This window comes from Trichoderma virens, assembly GCF_000170995.1.
Source record: "Trichoderma virens Gv29-8 chromosome Unknown TRIVIscaffold_88, whole genome shotgun sequence".
NCBI lineage: Eukaryota > Fungi > Ascomycota > Sordariomycetes > Hypocreales > Hypocreaceae > Trichoderma > Trichoderma virens.
Window position 1 is genome coordinate 634884 of NW_014013661.1, and position 23231 is coordinate 658114.

Consider the following 23231-nt stretch of genomic DNA (forward strand, 5'->3'; position numbering starts at 1 on the left):
GATGTTCGTATCGGTCGATAGGGCGTTGTTAGTAGCAAAGTACTGCCTGAAAAGGCTGGACGGGATTCTGCACTAGCCGATCGAAACAGGGAATCGAAGATCGGATACGCCAACGTAACTTGCTGCTGTTCTTATGCTTACTCACCTGTTCCATCCATGTGCCATGACTGACCGCCACCCAAATGCATTACATGAGTGCAGGTATGCTATAGATAGCTCCGTATGAACATCGCGGACTCATCTTTTCACATTTTTAGGGGCCTATTGATTCTCTCTCTCCATACAAGGCCACTCTGCGGAAGGATGCGATAAAATATCTCTGCCTGGGGGCCCATCTCTAATAAGCCAGATAGGCATATCCAGCTCAATCGTTCCCTGCAGCCATGGAGGCGGCAAAGGCGGCAGAGGCGCTTGCATCTGCGTCTGAGCCTGCGCATTCACCGACGACGAGGGCGCTGACGGGGGAGCAGACGCGGGCGCTATTCGACATCCTCACGCACCGTGAGACGTATGCCGAGATTGAAGGCTTCAAGGCCCCGGATGCGGTGACGGGCTACGGGTTTCCGTTTACGAGGACGATGCCGAAGCTGACGGCGTCGGCGGTGGGAACGCCCAAGGCGGGGACACCGAGATCGAGGACGCCGGTGTCGTTTTGGCGGGGGAGGGGGCGGGGTGCGGAGGAGAAGACGGATGATGGGAAGAGTGAGGGAGATGGCGATGGTGGTGATGAGGCCAAGGGCGAGGCTGACAGCGACGACGAGGCTGTGACAGAATCCACATCGCCGCTGTTGCAGTTCATGCTGACGAAGCTGGTGCTGCCGCTGCCGGGCGTGCGAGACCTGCCTGCCGAGTTCTGGAACGTGAGGATGCAGGGCCTGCTGGCGCGCTTTGCAGAGGCCGAGCTGTCGGAGAGCTACGACAAGGGCGCCATGGGCACGAGGAAGACGTTGGCGACGGGGGCGAGCAGCGTGCTGGAGATGGTGGCGAGGGGGATCCTGGGCGGCGTCGACAGGGCGGGCGAGGATGCGGCGGGCAGGGAGTACGACGAAACCAAGGCGGAGGATCTGCTGAGGGCATTTGGACACGTGTTGGAGGATTGGGCGTATGGTAATTTGATGGAGCAGGTGTCGGAGCATGTCACGGCGACGGAGGATGTGGAGAGCCTTTCGCCGGCTGTCAAGGCTGCGCTGAACTATGCCATTATCAAGTGAGTTCTTGTTTATCCTTTTCCGCGAGAAATCGACTCCTGCAAGTATTGGCCAACTGACGATGATACAGCGTCGCCACCTTTGCTCATCACACCTTTACCGTCTCTCCAGAAGGCCAGGACTTGCTCAAACTGATTGAGAATCTCAACAGCTTGGTGCCCTACAAGATGATCAAGCAGACGCTGCGCATCGGAAACGCAGCTACTATGATTAGCGGCATGATGCGCCTCATGCTGGCAAAGTTGAGCGTCACCAGCTTGACCAACTGGGTCGGCTTGACGGCCAACGCAGACGACGGGATGAATCTCCTGCAGAGAATCATTTCGTTGGCCTTATCGTGGGATGCTTCCGAGTTCAAGAAGAGCGTTGATAAGGTCGAAAAGGGTAAGGGAGATGCGGCGCCGACGGATGAGATGCTAGAGGCGATTCGGTTACATGTTGGGTTACCTCGGAGCGAGCATCTTGCTATTCGAGAGGCCAGCACGCGGGATTCAGAGTCGATTATCGTGGCTATTCTTAATGCCTCAGATCCGCAGCTGGCGTCGTCTCTTACGGAAGCTCAGCACACGCAGTGCCTGGAGTATTACTCTGGGCTGCTCTCCGTTCATGATCGCGACGCCATCACGTCGGTATTGTGTCGGCAGCCGCCGGATTTGTTTACCCAAGCCATCAAGGACGTCGTCGGTGCGTACGATCCCATGATTCGGAGCGTGCACTCACAAATCGACATTCGGTATTATCTCGAGGCGATACAAAGCTTCGTGTCGGAACTTATCCGCGTTAGCAGACCCAAGAAAGTGAAGAGGAGTAAGAAAAAGGACGACAGCGGCGAAGGCAGCTCCAAGGAAGAAGAGGACGAAGAGGATGGGGCGAGCGTCGAGGATTACGTGGTGCTGTTGCGGAACCATAGAGGTCTGTTGTACAAATGGGTGCACGACTTTGCCAAGAATTGTCCCGAGGTGTGGAAGGACTTTCCCGCGTGGGGGCAGGATATCGCCGTGAGGTTTCGAAAGCCGGATGCTGAGGGCGGTGATAAGGGGCTGGGGGCGAAGAGGAGGATGGAGGAGCAGCTTGATGAGATGGTTGGGGGTCTTGATGGGGCGGTGCGGGAGGAGGTGTTGAGGGCTGTTGATGCGCATGCGCGGTATCTTGCGGCTATCACTGAGCTCTCGCAGAGGCGGTTACAGGCCGTCATTGATGCTTCTGGATCTGGATCTGGGTCTGGATCTGGATCTACCTCTCGGACTACGGCATCTGGTCCGGGAATCTATCTCTCGCAGTGGCAGTCACTCCTCGACTCGACAATCATCACGCCATCTTCGAAACAAGGCCCTCTTCGTCACGGCGAGGACGTCAAATACGTCACCACCATGGGCAAGCTTGGTCTCGGAGGACGGAAATTGAAAGGAGGCAAGGGGTTGGGAGATGAGGAGTTGAAGGCCCCGGATGTGAGTGTTGTGGTGACGGCTTTGGGGGATGCATTTAGAGATGTGATACGGCAGAGGGCAGGGGAATGATTAACATTGAGGATTTTGGTGTTTTGGTGCATTTGAGGATGATTTTTTTTTTAATTGTTTTTGTGATGGAGTTGTTTTGTCTTGTATACGCACATTGGGAAATAGAGCAGGATTGATGAAGAAAACAAGCTAATTGATGAGTGTGTGACTGAGTTATGTATATATATGCTGATGGCAGAGTAAGATATGCATCATAAAAAGCATATTAATAAAGAAAAAAAAAGTAGAAAGCTTGAATGCCTCTAGTACTACAGACATGAAAAAGCTCATAACAGTGACTTTCACATCACATTCAGAGTGCCCCCTTTCCAGCCAGTGTGCACCCTTTAAATGCACTCAAAACGGATCAGGAGAGTCGGAGCACCGACGAGAAGGAAGCTCAATCCACATAGTAGACCTAGTGTTATGGGGAGCAGCCGTAAAAATTCTCAACGCTCCTCCATCCTTGCGCAGGTCACGGCCCCTGCTTGGAGGACGACTCGGAGTTATTTCTTCGATGCGTACACGCGGTGCTTGCGGGCGGGGGTTACGAGTCCAGGTGTGGCCTTGCGAAGCTCTTGGACGGCTACTGTTGGCACGGACGTGTTGTCTGCCGCCGCTGGATGGTGGAGTCAGCAAGGAATTCGCGATTGCCGTTTCAACGGCCTCCTGGGGTTCTGCTTCTTCTGTGTCCGCAAAAATGCCCGTAGCGTATCCTGGAGGCGCAATTTGGGGCGTAGCAGGGAGAGGCTTGTTGATGTTTTCCAGATTCGCAGCTCTGCGTTGCTGCTGTTGAGAGGCAAGCGTCAGGATGGCATCTCGGGCGCTTGCAGGGCACTCGTCGATTTGGCCGACACAATATGCCAGGCCTTCGATATAAGTGTCCCCTTCAGCGCGTCTGTTTGGCTCTTGGTCGGGGAGAGACGGGTCGGAGTTGGTGTTGTTGTTGTTGTCGCCCGTGAGATTAACAATCTCAGGAACAACTGGGTGATCACCAGAGAGATCGACAGTCTCAATAACATGTACATCATCCGTCATAACCGTGTCGGTATCGATTTGGATCGCATCCTGCGGCTGTGGACGATTCGCACGGCCCTCGCCCATCCGCCTATTTTCGTACACCTTTTTAACAAGTCGGTCTCTCCATACGAGTTTCAGAGTGATTCCCGTGGCACTCTGCAGCCTCCTGACGAATTTCCCGCAGAAATGGCAGTTTTTGCGCGAAAAGTAGATTTCGAATGCAGGCTTCGAGCCGTCGGCCCAAGCCGCCTGCCGTAGCGCTTTCAGATGCTCAGGCGTGACATGATCCAAGTCTTGCGTGATGCCAAAGCTACTCAACAAGATGCAAATGGCGTGGACTGCGAGTTTGACCTCCACGTGGCTGCCCTGAAATACGCCCTCCATCTTCACGCCAGTGGTCTGAAAGACTATCCCGTCGTAGGGCCGGCTCATCTGTAGAGAGAGAGCGCGGCCCATGTTGACCGCCCTCTTCGTCCACACGTCATTAGGAAGCACACTCGGTTCGGGGTCGAGCAAGTCGCCTCTGAGGCCAACTCCATGTCCGCTCTGTGCCCAGGCCAAGACCACTCGTTTCTGGTCCCTGCCAGTCCGAAGGGCGAGGAACCCCACCACTTTTGACTCCAGACGTTTAGAGATGGTGGAGGCGGATAAACGCAGCTCCTTTGCGCGTTCATGTCGAAAGGTGTATGTGAGATTTGGACCAAGCACTTCGACGCGGAGCGTAGCGGCAGTGACATCGATAATATGGTGGAAATAGCAAGTTGATGCCGTATCTCGAAAAGAAGGGTCAAACTCGGGTAACTGGGTTGGTTGGGGTGACTCTTCGGCAACTGCCTCCATTATAGCCGCCATGCAGTGCCGTGAGTTGTAAAGGTTAACGTTGAGTGCAGTCTATCATTCGAGGAATCTGCAGATCATAAAGCATTTGCCATTAGATTAGTCCAAACTCCTTGGCTCCTGGGCTGGAACTCCGCAGTGATGATGGCTTCACACTCACCCAAGGTATTTTTACGAGTAAAGAATGATGATAGCTCCTCGATAGTTGCGACGATCAAATCTGCTGAGCGACTTGAGATCGATTGCGAATACCTGAAAGCAGTAATGGCCTGCGGTAACACGGCTCTGCAGGCGGTCAAGCGCATATCCTGCCTCTCCGCCTAGAAGAGGAGCTTGTGTTGGGTTTGAAATCCGTGCACAAGGAGCGTACGCAGTGATCTTGCTGAAATAGCTGCATGATGAATTGGCCGCTTGGGCAATAAATATAGCTATCAAGCAGCAGCCTTTACTTTGCCGGGGCAACGACTGTGATTCTATGTGCAACAAAAAGCATATTAGCGAGCGTGTCGTCGAAATATCCCAGGCGAGCTTGAAATGTAGCGGTAATGGATTGCCATCGTCTCAAAGTAAGGGGCTTTCTTGAAGGAATTCTTGAAGCAATTGGTGTATGTGGGAATGGTTATGATAATGAGGAGTGCGAATACGTGATGAAGGAAGAGTATCATGAACTTTGGAATGGGAGAGAGTAGGTATGGTGTTTTGGGTTTCGATGTTGGTTGAAGTGGTTTGGCTTATGTAATCAGGACTCCTGGACGGCCATCAGATACAACATGTACTAGACGATATGGAGACGCAAACATCACTACGACTGCTCGGCATGGCTATCCTTCTGTCGACAGCTGAGCACAGGAACATCACATGAAACTGGAACGCAAAATTGATCATCAAGAGACGGCTGTGGCACGTCCAGTTTGGTAACCGAAAGCCCAAAACCAGAGGGAATCTTGTTCATACATCTCAAACACTAAGACCGTACGCCCATTCCAATGCCGCCATCCATGACAGTTGAAAGAGAAAACAAAAAGACTTTTTTTATTTTGATTTACTCCTCATCCTCCTCCTCGGCCTCAGCGGTGGTCTGGGCAATTCGGTCCAAATCACGCTGGCCGGACTGGGTGATGCGGCGGCCACCCTTGTCCTCGTCCTGCTCAACGACGCCAATCTTCTCGAGGGCCTGGAGGACCTTGCGGTCGACGGAGCCAGAGGCGTCGACGTGGTGAGAGGGGCGGTTGCCACGGTTCTTGGCAGTGCCGTGAACCTTGCGGAGACGGCCAACACCGACGGTCTTGCGGAGGTAGACATGGCGGGCGACGGAGGCGGCACGGACGTAGAACCAGTCAATGTCCTGGGGAGGCAGCTCCTTGGCGGGACCAGTCTTGACGGTATCAACCCAACCTTTTGATAATGTCAGTAAATCTGTGCCCCATCCTGGAGTGAATGAGCTAGACAAGTGAAAACTTACCAGGGATGGGCAGCTTGCCCTGGCGCTTCAAGAAAGCAGCATAGGCAGTGATGAACTTTTGCGCCTGATTACAGAAAGAGACCCATTAGCAAATATTCCGTCGTCAGAAGTCTTGCGACTCCCTCGCGCCTGCTCCTAGATCCCTCAAAGAATTTTTTTTCCACATATATTCCACGCTCATACACAACCATGTATGTAGCTGGTCCGGAGGCTCAGACAGCTGGTCTTTCTCAATGCATTGAATTCAGATCGACTAAAGCCGCTGCGGCTCATCGGAGCCAGACCACAACATCGTCGCGTCGGAGGTTTCGAGGATATTTTCTTCTTCTTTCTTCGGGGCCAAGTTGCGAGATCGTCGAGAGGTGATCGTGAAGGGGGGAAATCCTAGAGATTCATGATTTCATTTTCTTTCAAGGAGGACCTACATCGACATCGCGAACGGTGATTCCGCCGGCCATTTTAACAGTGTTAGATGGGTGATTGGGGTGGTGAAGCTGGTGGACAGTTGACGGGGCGTGAGGTCAAAGAAAGTTCGTCTAGATTCAACGACGCACGAGTGTAGTGGACTTTGGCTTAATCTAGGGCTGTGACCCTAGTGCGAACGAGCTGAGCTGAGCTAACAAAAAAAAAAAAAAAAAGATGACTAAGGAGATACCCACGTGCATCAACTGGCTAGGCTTCTCACAATTTTGGAGCAACGGGGTAATATCGGCTAAATGCTTCAATGTTGAAACTTTGGATGCTGGTTCGACGCATATTGAACTGCGCAACGGCTGCATTGATGATACAAACAAGCAAGGCCAAGTGACAGGTCAAATTGTAAATCGTGTTGAAAAATCTATGGAATAAATATACATCTATTTCCTTTTTCAAACTCCAGAATGCAGTGGCCAACGCTCTTCTAGTAACCAGACCATCCAATATAACCGTTTCCCAAGTTTATATACACCATATCATACAGTCGTAAATGAAAAGACAAGATAAAGAACCCAACAATCTACCCATTACGCCCATTTTGCCAACAAAGACATGATCGCAACGCCAACAGCCACGCATCCAAAAGCAAAGAGCTGGATTTTTAAGGGTGCCTTGCGCATATGAGGGTTGAACATAAATTCGTGAGCGAGGAGCTCAACTAGTCCGGTGTACATGAGGATGCCTGCGCTAATAGAGTCGAAGATGCCATTTACCAACTTCTGGGTATTAGCATTGTTGGGTCTCGCACCGATGCCCGCAGCCGTCCCGATGGGAGTTGCAATGGCAAAGATGAAGCCAAGCAGATACGGCATCCACTGCTTATCCTTGGGCCAGGGCGCTGTTGCTAGTCGAGATCCCAGACCGAGGCCCTCAAACATTTGATGGAAAACTAGTACGACGAGGAGTACGACAAGATCCTCCGTAGTACCGAGAGTGAGTCCAATAAACACACTGTGGAAGACAACGCCAAACTCAAGGATGAAGATGGCGGTGAGCTGGCCCGCAAGTCCACCATGAGAGTCGTTGTCATCGTGCTCGTGGCCATGAGCGAGGTGATCCTCACCACCGGGTGGATAACTCACATCGTCGGGGAGGCCAGGAATATGTTTTGGATCCGGTCCTCGCAGGACACCGCCCTTCTCAAGGTCGTGGGGGCAGGCTACCGCGATTGCCTCTTTCTCTATTGATTTCTTGCGAGAGAATACACCCAGTGACGGGTCAGAATCGCTATCAGAGCCCAGTGAGTGGCTGTGCTCATCGTCATCCTCCCCGATTCTTGCAGCAAGAAGCTCGACAAAAAACATGACCATGACCGTCATTAGACTGATGCACAACGCCCATGGATAGTCGCCGAGTCGCGGAGCAAGGCAGGGATCTGACAGGTTATCCACGGCTGGGTCCAGCAGATGCATCCAGGCAGTTGCTATGATGACGCCAGTACCGACATATTTGCAGATGAAAAATGTGAATTTGGGCACATGCATCTTCTGTTGTCTAGCCAGGAGGATTGGTGCAAATGCGCCAAAGGTCGCGGCCGCCATGATGATGAAAATGGCGCCGATGCGCAGCCCACGATTGTTGAGATCAACAACATCTCCGTTACAAGCATTCTCGTTGTCCGCCATGATTGGTTATCCTGTTGCTAATGTTGCCACGAAAGCAATGTCTCGTCTTCCTTGATGTGACCGATTCGCAAGCCAGAGTCGTCAAGTGAGCTCGTATTGCTCACTGATTCTCGTGTCCTATCACAGCATAAATAGACGACAAGTGGCTTCGGAGATAAAACTGCGTTCCAGAAAGGTATCGGTAACTTTATCTTCGTGTCCGATGAGAACAGACGCGTCCAAGTAAAAGAGATAGGCAATGGCGTCAATTTGTTGATGTGACTTGCTCTTGACTGAAGCAATTTAGAAATTGGAAATAGGAGAGTGTTCTTGGAAAAAAGATGTTCGCAAGATGTCAAGCCGCCCGAAATATTGCACAGATGCGGAAAGTTCCGTCAGTCGTCACCTCGGCAATGAGGCAAGAACGAGGATGCTCAGTCGGCGAAGAAAATGCGCTTCAGCAGTCGAATGAGAATAGGAGAAACTTGAAGCATAAAGATTCTCCGGACAGTTTCCCGTATTGATGCTGATGGCGAAAGGCTTAGGATTGAGGTAGATCAGTCGCAAGAAGCTTGAGTCGCGGCCGGGGAATCGGAAAGTTGCAATTAAGGAGAAGGGAGATGTGGATCTGGGGCAGGACAATTGCAGAACGCCTCAAAAGTTAGATGAGAGCCGTAGGAAATGCTATGCGAACGCGACAAAGGACATGGAGAACTCAAAATGAGCGCCTCAGTGCGATTATTGGGAGAAAATCAAGAGAAATGGGTCTTGATGCTCTGGGGAGAGAGAAAAAGGCGTTTTCTTTTTAGCCCCGCAGACGTCAAAGGTGTGATGAGAACCCTGATGGCCTCTGTCGCAAAAGCTCCACCACGTCTCCCTGCGCCAGATGCTGCAATTTGTCACGCCTGTATCGGCAATATGGAATCTCCCACGAGGCACTCGATATCAGAGAGTGGGAGAATTAGTGAACAAATGGGAGATTCCCTCTCTGCCATGCGTCCATCATCGTGTCGCTGCGGAAAGGGGCCAAGAGCCCCAAGACACCCCAAGACACCCAAAACAAAAGGAAGGGCGAACACTAGGGCATTTCTTCTTTTCTATTCGTGAATCACCAAGCGCAGCTGTCCGGATCACCAGGTTGCTGAGTCTGCGGGAAATATCCGGTGAGCATTGTCTTTGCAGTCACGAGGGGCTATGCACTTCTCGGCGGCCGCACATGTGAGGACAAAACCAGCCATTCTGGCTAGTGGTTGAGTCGTGATGACGGGTACCTTAGAGCTTTATCAAGTTATTAAATTGCGCCGGCGCTGATTCGTTAGGCGGCCCCACCAGCCTTTTGCTGACGAACCCAAAACTGGCCTGGACCATCAAGGTTCTCGAGAATGGCTGACATAGCAAGCTGCGGATTATTAGGACAGCTTTTTCTTACTTGTATTGCATCAAATCCAGCCGCTTGGCCATACGAAACTGCCAGATGCAAAGATGAACTTTTCATACTACCTTATATTGCTTACGGGTACCTGCATGTGCCTATTTAGGTACCTGTAGGTCTGCAAGCACAGGTACACAGAACTTGTATTACCTGCCACACTTGGGAACATTCTACACGTTAATTGTGGGGTCCTTACTTACAGAGGTAGTACCAGCTACTTAGGTACCTACCTACCCTGGACAATTCGTGGATGACGCTTCAAAGAGATATAACCACCTAGATTCTCTTCAGCGCATCAACAGTACTCTCACGATTCGTGACGATATAAATCATCTCGCAATGCTACCACCAACAGCAATCGGAGGAGCCTTTGATCACATGATACCTATAATGCAGGCAACGGGATTCATAGACAACAAGTCCGGGAGCCCGAATTCCGCACCGCGCGGAGGATAGTTTCAGGATAGTAACTTTAGGCAGATACATGCTTCGCCATTCACGCAAGCTACAAATATCATCAACATATCTCATCTTTACCAGTCGAAGCCATCGACAGACATCTTCAACTATCCACAATGGTTTCCTACAAAGAGATACAAGCCTCCAACGCGCTCATCAACGACGCAACGGCGCCCCGTGTCGCTGTTTTCGCCGGCGGCACCTCAGGCATTGGAAAGTTCACCATTAGAGCCCTCGTATCCACGGGTGCCAGCGTGAGGATCTACCTTGTTGGGCGCAAGAGCTCCGAAGAATCCTCGCGTGCCTTCATCCAAGAACTAAACGCCATCAACCCCAAGGCGGACATCGTTTGGACTGAGGGTGAGATCTCACTGCTTGCCGAAGTCAAGAGAATATGCGAGCACATTAAAAAGACTGAATCACGCGTCGATTTACTGTTCCTTACGGCGGGTTATGCACCGTTCGGCACGCGGAAGGAGACTAGCGAGGGCGTGGAAATCGCACAGAGCTTGGAATACTATTCGCGGATGCTGTTCATCCTACATCTTCTCCCCGTCCTCAGTGCATCCGAGGCTCCCAGGGTCATCAGCGTCTTGGCGGGCGGGCTAGAGAAGGCAAACATCAACGTGGATGACTTGGACTTGAAAGACCCGGCAAATTTCAGTGCTATCAGGGCCCAGATGCAATACGGAACTATGAACACGGCCTTTCTGGAGAAATTGGCCAGCCAAAACCCCAACGTGACGTTTATCCACTCCTGGCCCGGATGGGTCAGCACAGGAAATATGCGGAGGGGCTGGGATGAAAACTCAATTGTAGCTCGGATCTTTTGGTTTATCCTCGAGCCAATTGTTTATCTCTTTGGGTACAGCGACGAGGAGTCTGGGCAGAGATATTTGTTTCAAGCTACTAGTGCTGCCTTTGGTGGTCGTGGCATACCATGGGGAGGAAAGCAGGGAGTGAACTCACTCGAAAAGCCGGAAGAGGGACTGTTTCTTATCAACTACAGCTGCGACTGCACGCCGAATGCAAAGGTCATGCCTCTACTTCGAGAAAAGGCACAGGAAAAAGTTTGGGACCATACGCAACAAATTCTTCAACCATATTTGTAAACCAAGGGTTTATGCCACAAAAGTTTTGTTTTCATCAGCACGATAGTTTAATAATTTGAAAGACGAACATTCCCCCCATTAGTTTGAGTCTCTTTATTTGTGATATGCATCCCATGCAGCGGTACCAGGCTTCATAAACTCTCGCGCGTCGGCAACAAGCTCGTTAGGCACCTCCCAAGCAGCGAAATGGCCGCCAAAAGAATAGCTGTTAAAGAAAACGATATTTCCCTGGCGAGGTGCCCAATCTTTCGGCTATTCATATGTTAGATATTGCAACTAGATGTATCAAACATGCTTCACTGACCGTGATAAAGCCTTGTTCGGCAAACTGAGTGATGCCCACCGGCTGGTGAATGTAGTCAAACTTGCCTGACCATGGATTTTGTCCCTATTTTCAATGAGTAACCACAAACACTCTTGTCATTTAAGGACGACTTACTCGTAGTTGAAGCTCCTTGTACATTCTGGCGCTGCCAAACGGCCCCTGTATATATAACAACATAGTCCATGTGATGAGTTCATCTATTGTCCAGGAATAAGATGGACTGCCGGCTTGAAGTTCGAATATCACCCATGCCGCAAAACCAACCGGGCTATCCGTCGCAGCGTATGCCCACTGGAGAGGCTGGTTCTCAAAGACTTGCCGTTGTCCCAGTAATGTCAACCTAAATGCTGCAAGAACGTTGATGAGAAAGGCCTCCTCTGCGGTGGAATTCTTGGCATTGAATCTGTCCATGTCCTGCTTGTTGGGGACTTGATACCAGAGGTTGGTGTGTAGTGCTCGAACACTCTCCGGATGATCGATAGCCATGTACCGTATGGTGTGGGAGCCAAGGTCACCGCCATGAACCAGATACTTGTTGTATCCCAACTGTAGCATCAATTTATGAAAAGCTTGACCAGCCTCTCGCAGTCCCAAGCCGAAATACTCGGGAGCCGGCGAGAAGCCGAACCCGGGCAGGCTGGGAGCTACCACATGGAATGCTGTTTCATTGCTGGGAGGATTCGAGTACCCGTCAATCACGCGGTCTACCTCTATAAAGGATCCCGGGTAGCCGTGTACAAACAGCAGGGGAATGGCATCCTTCCTTGAGGATCGACGGTGGACAAAGTGGAGTGGGATTGGGTGCGAGTAGTTACCAGCACCATCAATTGTGGTAGTAAACTGTGGTAGGTGATCATTCAATTGTTTCTGCGCCTTATTCCAGTTGTAGTTGTGAGTCCAATAATCTTTAATCGCGCTGACATTCTGGACAAGGGGTCCATCACGAGGATCATGCTGGACAAGATCTGTAGCAATCCGAGTTAGAGAGGCCTTGACTCTTGTTTCTTCAATAAAAGACTGATCCACGTCAATCAAAAAAGGGGCAGGCTTGTTCCCAAAATGTGCTTTAAACGGTAGCTTTGTAGAAACTGCCAGCGCGGCAAACAAGAGCTGTAAAAGAATTCTTTTGGACATGGTCATGATTGGTAGAATAGGAAACTCTTCTTTCTATGGGTAACACAGAAGAGAAGTCCATTTTCAAGAAATATTGGTGTTTATATGGTTCAGTGAATTTGTGATTGATCAACAGGATAGTCCTCGGGGAATACATATTGTCCGTTCAATGTTTTGCCAGGTGGAAATTTTACCGCACCCTGCTTACACGTATCCGCCGGTCATCAAATAATTATGTTATATTTATAAGCCGAGCGCATTCTTCGTTTGAAAGGGCAGGTGTGAATTACCATAAATGGAATATGCGAGTGTAATTGGTTCCTTTTGTCTTTAGGTTGTTTATACCGAAATGCAGTCGTTGAGATTGAAAAGTGTGTGCTCTACGATCAACACTCAATGCATACTTATACTTGCAACAGGTCGAGTCTGTGGATAAATACACCCCAGATAATGAGTATACAATACAACTGGTTTCAAATATCTCTATACAACTAATGTCACAGGTGTTAAAGTTTTATGTTCAGAGTTTTATAACCAAAATGATATGCCCTTATGAATCTGTAGTTATGATACTCGTTACTATAGATCTTGTGCTGCTCTAGTTACCATTGATATCACTGCTACCTCAATTCTAGGTTACATCATACACTATTATTTAACCAAGAGGACCGCTCTATCATAAATCTATTAGCGAGGCCACCATATGAAACAAGAGCTCCTCCTTACCGGATCTTGACAAGTGATACATCCCGCAGGACAGCATGCCAGTTTACCATCAGGTGACCCCTTTGCTAGTCTTTAGTACGATGTAACGTCGTTTTATCCACAGTAATGACTTACTCCCTGGATTTGCTAGTTGAGAGGTATTGTCAGCTTTGAACGAGTACTTGTTCAGAGTGGAAGAACGTACATCGTCGTATGCAGCAGGAAAGTTACCCAGCTGTGCGCTACATAAGGCAGCAGATAGTGCTAATGCATAAATCGTGATCCAATGGAAGGTCTTCATAATGTATGAATTGTATGGGTTGAATTGTGACGAATTGCCTGATAATTTGTAGGAGAATTTGAGAAGAATGACGACAGTTTGGGTGTAAAATGATCGTATTGACCGGCTCAGCTATATAAACCTCCATTCATATACCCCAGTGATCCATTAAAAGAAGAACATCCATTATTATAAATCTACCAAGACGGAGGCTGGAATTCAGCCGGCGGGAAAGTGTCCGCTCATCTTGATATTTTGTCATCAGGGACAATACGCGTGCTGATTCACCCTCGCATAATTCCGTGGCCACGTATAATACGGAGTACGCATTGCCCTCATATTTCAGCCCAACTTGATTGAAAAAGGCATCTCTGACATGTAAGAGATGACCAAAGGCTGTCTGGATAGTAAATATGCAGCCAAGGGGTGCTGCTTCGTGACAAAAGTTTGACCGGCACCGAGTTGGTTTCCACATTCCGTGCAACAAACCATCATGGTCGGCCTCTAGGTTTGGCCGCAGAGTACATCACATAAGACGATTGAATCACATAGACAGCCCGCAGCATTTGAAAAGAAAAAAGAAGAATCCATTGTATTCAGCTCGAAACGCCATCTAATTGGTCCGTTAACACGTAAACATGATATGAAGGTATGCAGCCGACTACTTGGTTATTTCGCCGGTTGCCGTTGCCCTTGGTGCTGCTGACGGGGTGCCCAAATCATTAAACACTTTAGCCTTGATCTGGGCTGCCATCAATCCAGACATCTCCTTCGTGGCAACCAGATTTGCATCTTGAGCCAGCTTTTCCACTGCTTTGTCGGTGCCTCTTCCGCTCACCACTGCTGCCTGACTAACCCTAGACCGCATAATGTTGGAGGTTGCCTCTTTGATTTTGGAGCTCAGGTCCAGTATTTGTTTGGTGCCAAAGTCGCGATTCGTCACCAGCGGGCTCTGGCTTAGCGTCTGCACCCAATACTTGTGCCACAGGAGCTCCAGGAGGTGAGAGTCGAGCGTGCTCTTGAAATGAGAAACATCGAGGCTGTAGTAACGACTGGAGTGAGCGCCAAACTCGGCGGCTTTATCTAGAGGGACTGCCTGGAACCCGTCTGACGAATATCCAATGGCACCCTCCGGTTTGTAATTGGCAGGATAAGTCCGGAATGCCCCAATCTCGACCTTTCCGGCGCTGATGGTGCGATCGGGGTCAATAACCACAGCCAAGAAGGGGTCCTGGAACTGCTGCTGCAGCGCCTCCGTCTCGACATCGATGCCGCTGAGCCAGCATCCGTATCCCGGATGGCTGTGATACCATCCAACGACGTTCTCTTGCCTGCCCTGTGCGCGGCTGAGGTCCAGATATTCAATCAAATATTCGTTCGCTTCGTTCTGTGCGTTGACTCGAGTCTCGGTACCTTCCACAGGCAGTCGGAAAGCATCCGTCACCACAAAGGTTTCTCCATCGATGTAGCCCTGCATCAGGCCCATGACTTCCAGCGAGCCTCCAGACCGCGCATGCATCGTCATTTTGATGAGGGCAACGGCGCTGATCCTCACATACTTGAAGTAGTTTGCATCCTTGAGCCACGGGCGAGCGTTGGCGATGTCCCTTTGGACGTCGGCATCGTAGTTGTAGAGTGCATCCCGCTTGGCGTCAACCAGCTGGACATTGTTGTCCAGCTCTATCGCACATCACACAAAGTCAGCGTAAACACACAGATTAAAAGGATCAAACATTAGCTCATCACGTACCCCATGATCGAAGAGCTGTGGCCTCCATCTTTGGCTGCCGCGCGGATGTTTGGCAGATGAAGGTGAAGCTTAGTGTAGAGGGAAGCTACAATGTCACGGATGGTTGTGCCCCGCCCGGAGACATCGCTGATGCTTTATCGATAAGAGACGTGCCGTTTGTTTGTACCTCCTAGTCTATGCACCTGTATCTGGTGCTAATGATCTGACCCTATCATTTGCCTCTAAACCACCACATCTATCCATCTTTTGTGGGAAGTAAAAGAACTGCCGTTGAAAACGGTCTAATCAGCTGTTTTAATATTGTCATTATCGATGCAAATGATCATGAGTTAAAAACTCCATCGATACCCGTCAAAATACCAGCAAAAAACTACTATGCCTCTGAGAATGATGGTACTGCAAATGGAAACATATTTCTACACTACCTTCAAATCTACGAAGATGGACGGATTTGAATGCGCAGCAAAGAATAGTAAAAGTTGAATGAATTTGTCTTCATAATGTCTATTCTGCTAGTATTTACCAATGTAGGTAAAAGGCGGAAGAAAGTTGCTAGCAATGGTAAAGCATTGATCTATCAACACCAGAATTTCTCATATGCTGTATCAATCTCCTTTGTTGCGCCTTTAGGAGTTACCTCCTAACAAATAGATATTATGTTTTTTCAGAGTCGTTATATAATCGTAAACCATTTTAATAGCTGCTTCATTCTTAGCATCTAGGCATAGAAAGACCCAAACATCACGACAAAGACTTACTTGAAGACGAGAACGCCATCCTCGTTCGATACATAGTCGTTCAAGTCGAGAAACTGCTCCTCTCCAAAGCTTCCATCAGGCAAGTACAGCAGAGTGATGATGGTAGTGCCATCAAGTCTCCACGAGGCTCCGTCAGCGGAGCCATAGACGCCCGTGCCTCCGATTTCAAAAACTCCCTCATTGTTGCCGACGTGGTTGTTGAGATCGAGCCTGCTCTCAACCCAGCTACCGTCCACGCGGCAGACGTCAGCAACTAGTTCAGAGCCTTCAAGGCGGTAGTTCTGGGCGGAATCGACAAAGGACATTTTGGAGTGGTTGTAGTAGTAATGACTGGGTTGATGATTCAACTAAGTTGTATGGGAATGGAGGTGAAAGGATTGGTCTTATTTATAATAAATTGGGTCATGCCAGAGACATTGGCGGGAGGGTCAACCTACATTCATAAACCGTACGATTTCACCGCTCCATGCATAGAGATTAGTAGATATGGAGGGAATATCTCCTGCGGACTTACGAGACCTCCATCCTATCGGGGATAGGCAAGGCAGATTTGACAGCACAAACTCCACGTTTAGGCATAGAAGGCCAAGAGAGCCAAGGACTTGCCAAGAAGAGGAATGTGAAAATGATCATTGTAGCTGCCAACAGACCTCATATGACAGTTGGCAATTCCCACTATGCAAGTGGGAAACAACAGCAAACGGAGCTTAATGCGCAATATCTATTCGCCATCATAGATCCAATATCCCGCCCCAATGGCTGTACCTATATGCTCTCTGCAGCTTCTCCATCTTCATGCAGTTTTACCCCTCATTCGTTGGGCCTGGGCCATTTTCATGCTTGGCGACTCCATCCACATGGGGCTGTGTTGATGGCAACTGGATAGTAATTCACTCAAGTTGATCCGAGTGTCAGCTCGGCTCACCGGCAACCATCATTCCACCATGTGAAGCTTACATGTATGCACCCTGCAGTCGCAATGACTGACAATATGTATGATGAGACTCTTTAACTAACCTATAATAACTCAAATGTGACTTGGTATATATAGACAGCACCAAGGTGATATTCTACCACCTGAAAACATTCACATCTGTGGTATTTGAAGAGCCTCATAACCTTTGAATGCTGGATACTCATGCGCTTTACATACATAGGTTCTTAGTATCAAAGAGCAAAATGCACAATGTATCGGGTCACGGAATATCATTATTCACAATTTAGATTGGGATTCTCAACATTGAAGCCACTACCGCCATACCCGTAAGTTGAATTCCTTCAATCATCGCAATCTGGTAGCGTTCATCAATATTTCGTGGTTGAGTTGTGGATGTTGTTTAGCGCCCGAGCTCGTTGCCCCATACTGTCTTGTCTTGATCGAGTCATTGCTCCGTTAGCTTCGTCCCATCAGATCCCGATCTCAAAAACGAATAATATATATTAGCCCCTATCTTAATGATTAAGACTATCAAGTGCACTGCACTATATAATACCCTTGTTGTTACTCGCTCGATGCTGAAATTTCGCGAATCTGATACTGCCGAAATGGAGACGAACCTCGCGACATCTAAACTAGAGAGTGGTTCTTTGTGGGTGGGTCAGATCTGAAGTGGTAACAGTTTGGAAAGCTCAAATCATAACAAATTTTTAACATATTTGGTCAGTGCTCACGTAAAATTGAAGAGCCTGAGAATTAGAAAAGCAAAGAAAAGGTATGGTATAAAGTACATTGCAAAATTACTCGGAGATTCCATTCAATCTTCACAAGTAGGCTCCCAATTTGATAATCCAACGCCGTGCTCGTCACAAAAAGTTCCAAACATTCCCTACATTATTAACATCGTCTTCCACAAATATGTGAAATTTCCCTCTTCCCCTAAAACAAAAGAAGAAATATTGCGCTAGAGAGCCAGTATGCGGTCGTCTTAGGACGACGCCTTGAGAAGAACAGCAGCGTGGCACTCGGTTCCAATGTTAGCTGTTTTCAGGATGGCCGTGCTTTGTTGGCCGGCCTTGAGGTAACAGTCTCCCGGAGCGCCGCCGTTCACAGCATTCTTCAAGATGCTCCACGAGGGAATGAATGAGACGGCTACACAAGTTTGCTTGGTGGTGGTGTTGTACGAGTTCCATCCGGCACAAGCATCCATACAGCCGCTGAAGTCAGTAGCGAAAAGAGAATACAAGGCAGGGTTGTTCGTGTCCTTGTTGCAATACATGGTGAAATGCGGCTTGCCAAAGACTGGAGATGGGTAGTCAGTATCCAAGTCCGTCCCGTATCGCATAGATTTGACAGCAACTTACATGAAGAGGTGTAAATGTTTCCAGTAACACTGCCCGGGTCATCGGAGCATCCGTTGGTGAGGTCGTTGAAGTCTGGCGTGCCAGAAGGAAGAGTACTGCTCGAAGTAGCCGTACCAGTGGCAGTGCTCGGAGGAGGCGTAGCCTGAACAGCAGACAGGGAGGAACTTAAAACTGCCAGCTTGGAGTTTGCGTCGTTGTAGTTCTTGGTGGCAACGCCAGTACCGGCTGCCAGTCCAATAACTGCAGCAGCCAGAATGGCGATGATGATGGAGAGAACGAGAACCAATGAGATTCCACCGACAGTAGTGGCGGCCTTCTTTTCCGGGTGGGTTGATTCGGGAGATGAAGAGTATGTCCCCTCAGCTCCAGCTTCGGTTGCCGGAACTGCTGCCGTCACGCCTCCTACAGCGCCCACTGCCGCACTCTTTCCAGCCTCCGAGTATGTCCCAGTGGTGCTGTATGCACCGGGGTTTGCGTAGGCCCCATCGTGTCCATAAGGTCCAGGAGTCTGAGAGGTGTATGTGGGTGCAATAGACGGCTGAGGAGACCAGACTTGTTCCGTAGGTGGTGGACTGACATAGGCCTCGGGCAGATCGTGGCCCTCAGCGAGTTCGGGTGAGTCGTCGTACTTGGCAGCCATGTTAGTCAAGAAGTTTCACAACGGATGGATGGCTTGGCATTTTACAAACATACAGTCGGCGCCATCTTATATGAGTAAGGATATGCCCTAGACATTCAAGCAAGCCCCAAGAAAACAGGAGCACTGCATGGGAACGGGGGGAGCTGGGGGTCTAGCGAGCTTATGAACGATTTGGTGGCTGTTTAAACCTGGCATACCTTCTTCTTCCAAGGCTGCGAGCAGTTCAATCAGGAGATGGAGGACAAGGATCTCGGAGCATCCACCTGGAAATCCACCCTGCTCACACAAGGATTCTGGTTTGCCATCCAAATAGTAGGTTGGGGTCCTTGCTCAGCCCTACATGTCATGATGCTGTGTACAAGTATAGCCCACATCGGCCTCGTTGAAAGCAAGGATATGCCGTATTTTATCAGCCGCAGATAAAATCTATCTCTTCCTAAATCAAATCATCCATCAAAGTCGGTATGTCTGATGGATTATTTGATGAGAAAACATTGGAGCGGCAGAGATTTCACGCGACTCTACCAAACATCCAAGGTCTATCACTAGCGCTGACATTGACAACGTATGAGACCTTGTAAGCTGCGCTTCGAACAAGGCGGCGCAGATTCTATCCATCCCCAGGAATCGTGTTAGTGCAGCACGTAGCCTCTGGTTGGCACCACTGGCCTGGACCGCTCCGCCGGTTATCCGCTTCTAGCCTGACTATTTTGCAATTTATGGGGATTTTGTGCCTGTTTCTGGTAATTGATTAGTTGGACCCCTGCCGAATCACGTCGCTAAGTATAGAAATCCAGGACACCACACGCTTCTACGAGTTGACCACTCACATGGCTGAGCAGGTAAAAGAACGCCAAAACCTGAAATGAACGTGCCATTCCCTCGTGGGAAGCATCTTGGCCCAATGGCTGGGTGTATTTCTGGAACACTGATTGCGCTAGGGTTGGTGAGTGTCAGAAATCATGAGAAATTGGTCTGAGACGTGGATGTCGATCGGTGGGATACATTAACCCGAATTGTGCTTCACAGAACCACCCAAGTCCATCAGCTTTTTGTTCTCTTCATTCTCTGATAAACAATTCAAGGATCGGAAACTAAAAAACGCCTCGCCATCCACGTCGTATCTCACCCAAACGGCGTGAACATGTAATGTAATAAGGGGGTGGGTCAGCAGCCCTGTAATCAATACTAGCACAGGGGAAGATGAGTGGACCGCTTGAGCCTCTTCCGTTGTTCACCGTGAAAGGCAAATGCTATGCCGAAAGCTAGAACATTGTTTCTTCCAAGCTTTCAAACTAGCCGCGCTACCGTAGCCGCTTAGGAGCTGGCAGCTCTGCCCAATGATTAGTAGTCCGTTGCATTAGGTAATGTCAATGCATGGGTTTCTTTTTTTATATACTCGTAGTCGGCGACCTCGATGCTTACAGGCAGAGCTAACCGCGGTTGGGCTTACCAATGACCAATGCGTATGGATACGAAGGCTAGCCTCGGAGTTTGGCCGCCAGTTCTCGTGCATTAGATGTGAACTATATTTTATACAGCCTGATTCGCCTTTGTTTCAGGTAGTCTGTAGGTCTGGCTTTTGATCTGCATGTTTTCATCAGTGGCTAATATGCCGGGCAACCTTGCGTCCACACACTCATAATGAGATGGAGCCGACACTGTGATAGGAGCACATGCTTATCACGCGGACCCTCCTCTACCTCGTCCATATTGAAGCAGCAATAGCCGCGGTTATGGCCCGTTGAAAATGGCATCAAGAACGGTGGCTCCAGGGGTTGGTTCATGCCCTCGATCTATTGAATAAACAAGGCTCCATTAATGATGCTGCTACCCGGGGAACGAGAACGAGAAACCTGGGGATGCAAGAAAGCTAAGTAGTAAAGCCGATGGATACTTATCATCGGTGTGTAATTTCACTCGCATGTTTTCGTCCTTCTTAGCTAGGCGGCTCGGCCTGGATTCATTGAGTTCTCCATCGAAGGATCGGTGGCGCCGCATCTGGTACCTGCCTACAAAAGCATGACAGATAATACAACCTGCATTAGTGAAGATTGATGTAGATGCTGCTATTCATCTGTAGCTTCTGATGGCGGCTTTGTCCAAGGCTGCAGTTGAGGCGCTGAAGCCTGAAGTTCATTATCGGACTCCGGCATTATTGGGCATGATACCCAGAACGCGGATGGTAAAGCTGGATGCGCCATAACGATAGAAATAAATGACTCAACTTGATGAAGTAAATTTTAATCTCTCAAATAAGAGATTATGGCGTACAGAAGACGGTCGAGTTTACTTCAGGGGTGCTTTGGAAGAAATTCATCTTTCGCCTGAAGCTTCAGGTTGGCTGCTGGCCGCGTCGTCTTGAAACACCTAGCCAGGATAGCATTGATAGAATTAAGGATCGAAAATTAAACCGAGGGTACTGTGTGCTTTTGAACAACATGAAATATGGCAGGTGGAAGGTGGGCCATGAAAAAAATCCAGGAGACGGGACAGAGGGTGCGCGGGGTGTTGAGGCTGATTTTGTCGTGCATTCCCGCTTTGGATGTCATTTCCTTTCCACTTGCCAGGGCTTAAATGATAGATTGAGAATTGATACCCTTTTTGGAAGCCGACAGGTGTTGGCAAACCACGTCTCTGCCCCGGCATTAAGTAACAGCCTTCTGTCTCCTGTTCTGATCTGTCATGTTGTATTTACGGCTCCCACAAAGGCCTACTCTCTACAGCCTCAATCGGCAGAAAACAACCGCTATTGTTGTGGTAACTATAACACAGAGCAGTCACGCATGTCTTATATAGCATCACTATAGCCGGACTCAATTTCAGAGATGATTTTCAATAGCTCTCAGTCTTTTGCAGGCTGATCTGGGGTGAAGACATTAACAGGCGGGGCGTTTTGTTGGGGTAATACATCCCTTTAGCCAGAACGCAGATGGCCGACATGTAAGGGGGCTGATGAAGAACAGAATTGTCCAGTATAATTGTGATTTGCTGATTTACGGTGTGGATACGGATCCTGACAGCGGCTTCATGGCGGTTCCGGCAAGTTAATATGAAATGTAGTAGGGGATTGGTTATGCAGCAGCATAACCTGGTTTGGAGACGGTTAAGGGTAACGTAATAGCGCTGTATTAATCTTTATGTCAGCTGCTCCAAAATGGTTCTCAACGACTTTCATACGAGTAGGGCGCGGCAAGCTGTGAGTGGAGTCGCCAATCCTGGAGATGGAGCACGATTTTATAAACAGCGAATGGGTTGTCACAATATATATTCACCCGGATATATCGGGCGTGATAGTGGTGTTGCAACTCTTAGTTATATCCCATTATTTAGTCTTAAAAGAATTACAGTCATCTCGCTTCGCAAATCTGGAGATCATCAGTCTTGGACTAGATGTATCAGAGATTCACTATACGCTATGATCCATAATGACGATCTAAGCCCTCTGCCGCGATGGCAAGGCATTACAAACCCCTTCGATCCTGAAGAGCCTTATACCATGGCCTACCAGCTAAGGGAGACTCAGATGCGTTCATACTCAGAGACCAAACTGTTTGGGATTCACTGTTGGGTGTTGCTGCCTACAGTGCCGCCTGAAATTATCCTTCCTAACGACTGGTTTATCGTATTTGTTGCAGCTCTTGACAGTACAAACCCAATAGACCTTGCCATATTCATGTGTGGATTCGAAATGGCGCTTTAAGCAGCTGTTGCTAGCGAAGCTCGTTTTGCAAATATCGCAACGGGGGCGAGAGGTGTCATTATGTCGCGAGGCTGCTGTTATTTTAACTGAGGTTGAGCCGTAGGGGTGCGGCTGGATTTCATCCCAAGGATGGGCAGAATCTGGTATAGGAGAGTGAGGGATGCTGTTGGCGTCGAAGCGGTTGTAGCCTGAGAAACTCTCTTGCTGAGCACTAAATGAAACTCCTGATCTCGAATGGATACTGTCGGCACTATCGTTCTCTGATAAAATCGAGAGAGTAACGGGTGATGAAGCGCTTTCGCATGCACTGCAAGACTCGCACGCGTTGTTGCGTCCATACCCACTACAGTAGATATTCTCGAAGTTCTCTAACGAGAATGCTGAAGGATCGTAGCCGTCCGAACGGTCAAAGGAGATGTGTTGACTGAAAGCCCTACAAGGACGCGGCTCGTTGCTTGACAGTGATCAAGTGGTGCGGGCCTCCTGCTCAGCGAACGGGAGACCCGATTCCTGTGTGAACGGGAGAATTTGAGAACTGTACAGTCCTGG

At 49.2% G+C, this 23231-nt stretch overlaps 9 protein-coding genes across 9 annotated transcripts; 2 read left to right on the top strand and 7 right to left on the bottom strand.

Moving 5' to 3' along the window:
- Positions 1–383: 383 nt before the first annotated feature.
- TRIVIDRAFT_43331 (uncharacterized protein) lies at positions 384–2725 on the top strand (the record flags this gene model as incomplete). The annotated part of the gene is made up of 3 exons (XM_014096315.1): positions 384–595; positions 752–1207; positions 1279–2725. The coding sequence occupies 3 exons, from the start codon at positions 384–386 to the stop codon at positions 2723–2725; spliced, it is 2115 nt and encodes a 704-aa protein (XP_013951790.1).
- A 687-nt stretch (positions 2726–3412) lies between these two features.
- On the bottom strand, positions 3413–4522 carry TRIVIDRAFT_127420 (uncharacterized protein; the record flags this gene model as incomplete). The annotated part of the gene is made up of 2 exons (XM_014096316.1): positions 3413–3612; positions 3700–4522. Coding segments are annotated over 2 exons (1023 nt in total), but the record flags the coding sequence as incomplete, so codon positions are not given.
- Positions 4523–5440: 918 nt separating this feature from the next.
- On the bottom strand, positions 5441–6538 carry TRIVIDRAFT_76024 (uncharacterized protein; the record flags this gene model as incomplete). Its single annotated transcript, XM_014096317.1, has 3 exons — positions 5441–5956; positions 6024–6087; positions 6449–6538. 3 exons carry the CDS (start codon positions 6479–6481, stop codon positions 5604–5606), a joined length of 450 nt encoding a protein of 149 aa, XP_013951792.1.
- A 489-nt stretch (positions 6539–7027) lies between these two features.
- Positions 7028–8125, bottom strand: TRIVIDRAFT_43455 (uncharacterized protein; the record flags this gene model as incomplete). Its single annotated transcript, XM_014096318.1, has 2 exons — positions 7028–7639; positions 7706–8125. The coding sequence occupies 2 exons, from the start codon at positions 8123–8125 to the stop codon at positions 7028–7030; spliced, it is 1032 nt and encodes a 343-aa protein (XP_013951793.1).
- A 1986-nt stretch (positions 8126–10111) lies between these two features.
- TRIVIDRAFT_42829 (uncharacterized protein) lies at positions 10112–11107 on the top strand (the record flags this gene model as incomplete). Its single annotated transcript, XM_014096319.1, has 1 exon — positions 10112–11107. The coding sequence occupies one exon, from the start codon at positions 10112–10114 to the stop codon at positions 11105–11107; it is 996 nt and encodes a 331-aa protein (XP_013951794.1).
- A 93-nt stretch (positions 11108–11200) lies between these two features.
- TRIVIDRAFT_43322 (uncharacterized protein) lies at positions 11201–12566 on the bottom strand (the record flags this gene model as incomplete). The annotated part of the gene is made up of 3 exons (XM_014096320.1): positions 11201–11359; positions 11399–11476; positions 11547–12566. 3 exons carry the CDS (start codon positions 12564–12566, stop codon positions 11201–11203), a joined length of 1257 nt encoding a protein of 418 aa, XP_013951795.1.
- A 1625-nt stretch (positions 12567–14191) lies between these two features.
- TRIVIDRAFT_43384 (uncharacterized protein) lies at positions 14192–15308 on the bottom strand (the record flags this gene model as incomplete). The annotated part of the gene is made up of 2 exons (XM_014096524.1): positions 14192–15210; positions 15281–15308. 2 exons carry the CDS (start codon positions 15306–15308, stop codon positions 14192–14194), a joined length of 1047 nt encoding a protein of 348 aa, XP_013951999.1.
- Positions 15309–15748: 440 nt separating this feature from the next.
- TRIVIDRAFT_183048 (uncharacterized protein) lies at positions 15749–16484 on the bottom strand (the record flags this gene model as incomplete). The annotated part of the gene is made up of 2 exons (XM_014096321.1): positions 15749–15980; positions 16039–16484. The coding sequence occupies 2 exons, from the start codon at positions 16341–16343 to the stop codon at positions 15974–15976; spliced, it is 312 nt and encodes a 103-aa protein (XP_013951796.1).
- Positions 16485–17975: 1491 nt separating this feature from the next.
- On the bottom strand, positions 17976–18643 carry TRIVIDRAFT_18729 (uncharacterized protein; the record flags this gene model as incomplete). The annotated part of the gene is made up of 2 exons (XM_014096322.1): positions 17976–18277; positions 18340–18643. Coding segments are annotated over 2 exons (606 nt in total), but the record flags the coding sequence as incomplete, so codon positions are not given.
- Between the last annotated feature and the right edge of the window lie 4588 nt (positions 18644–23231).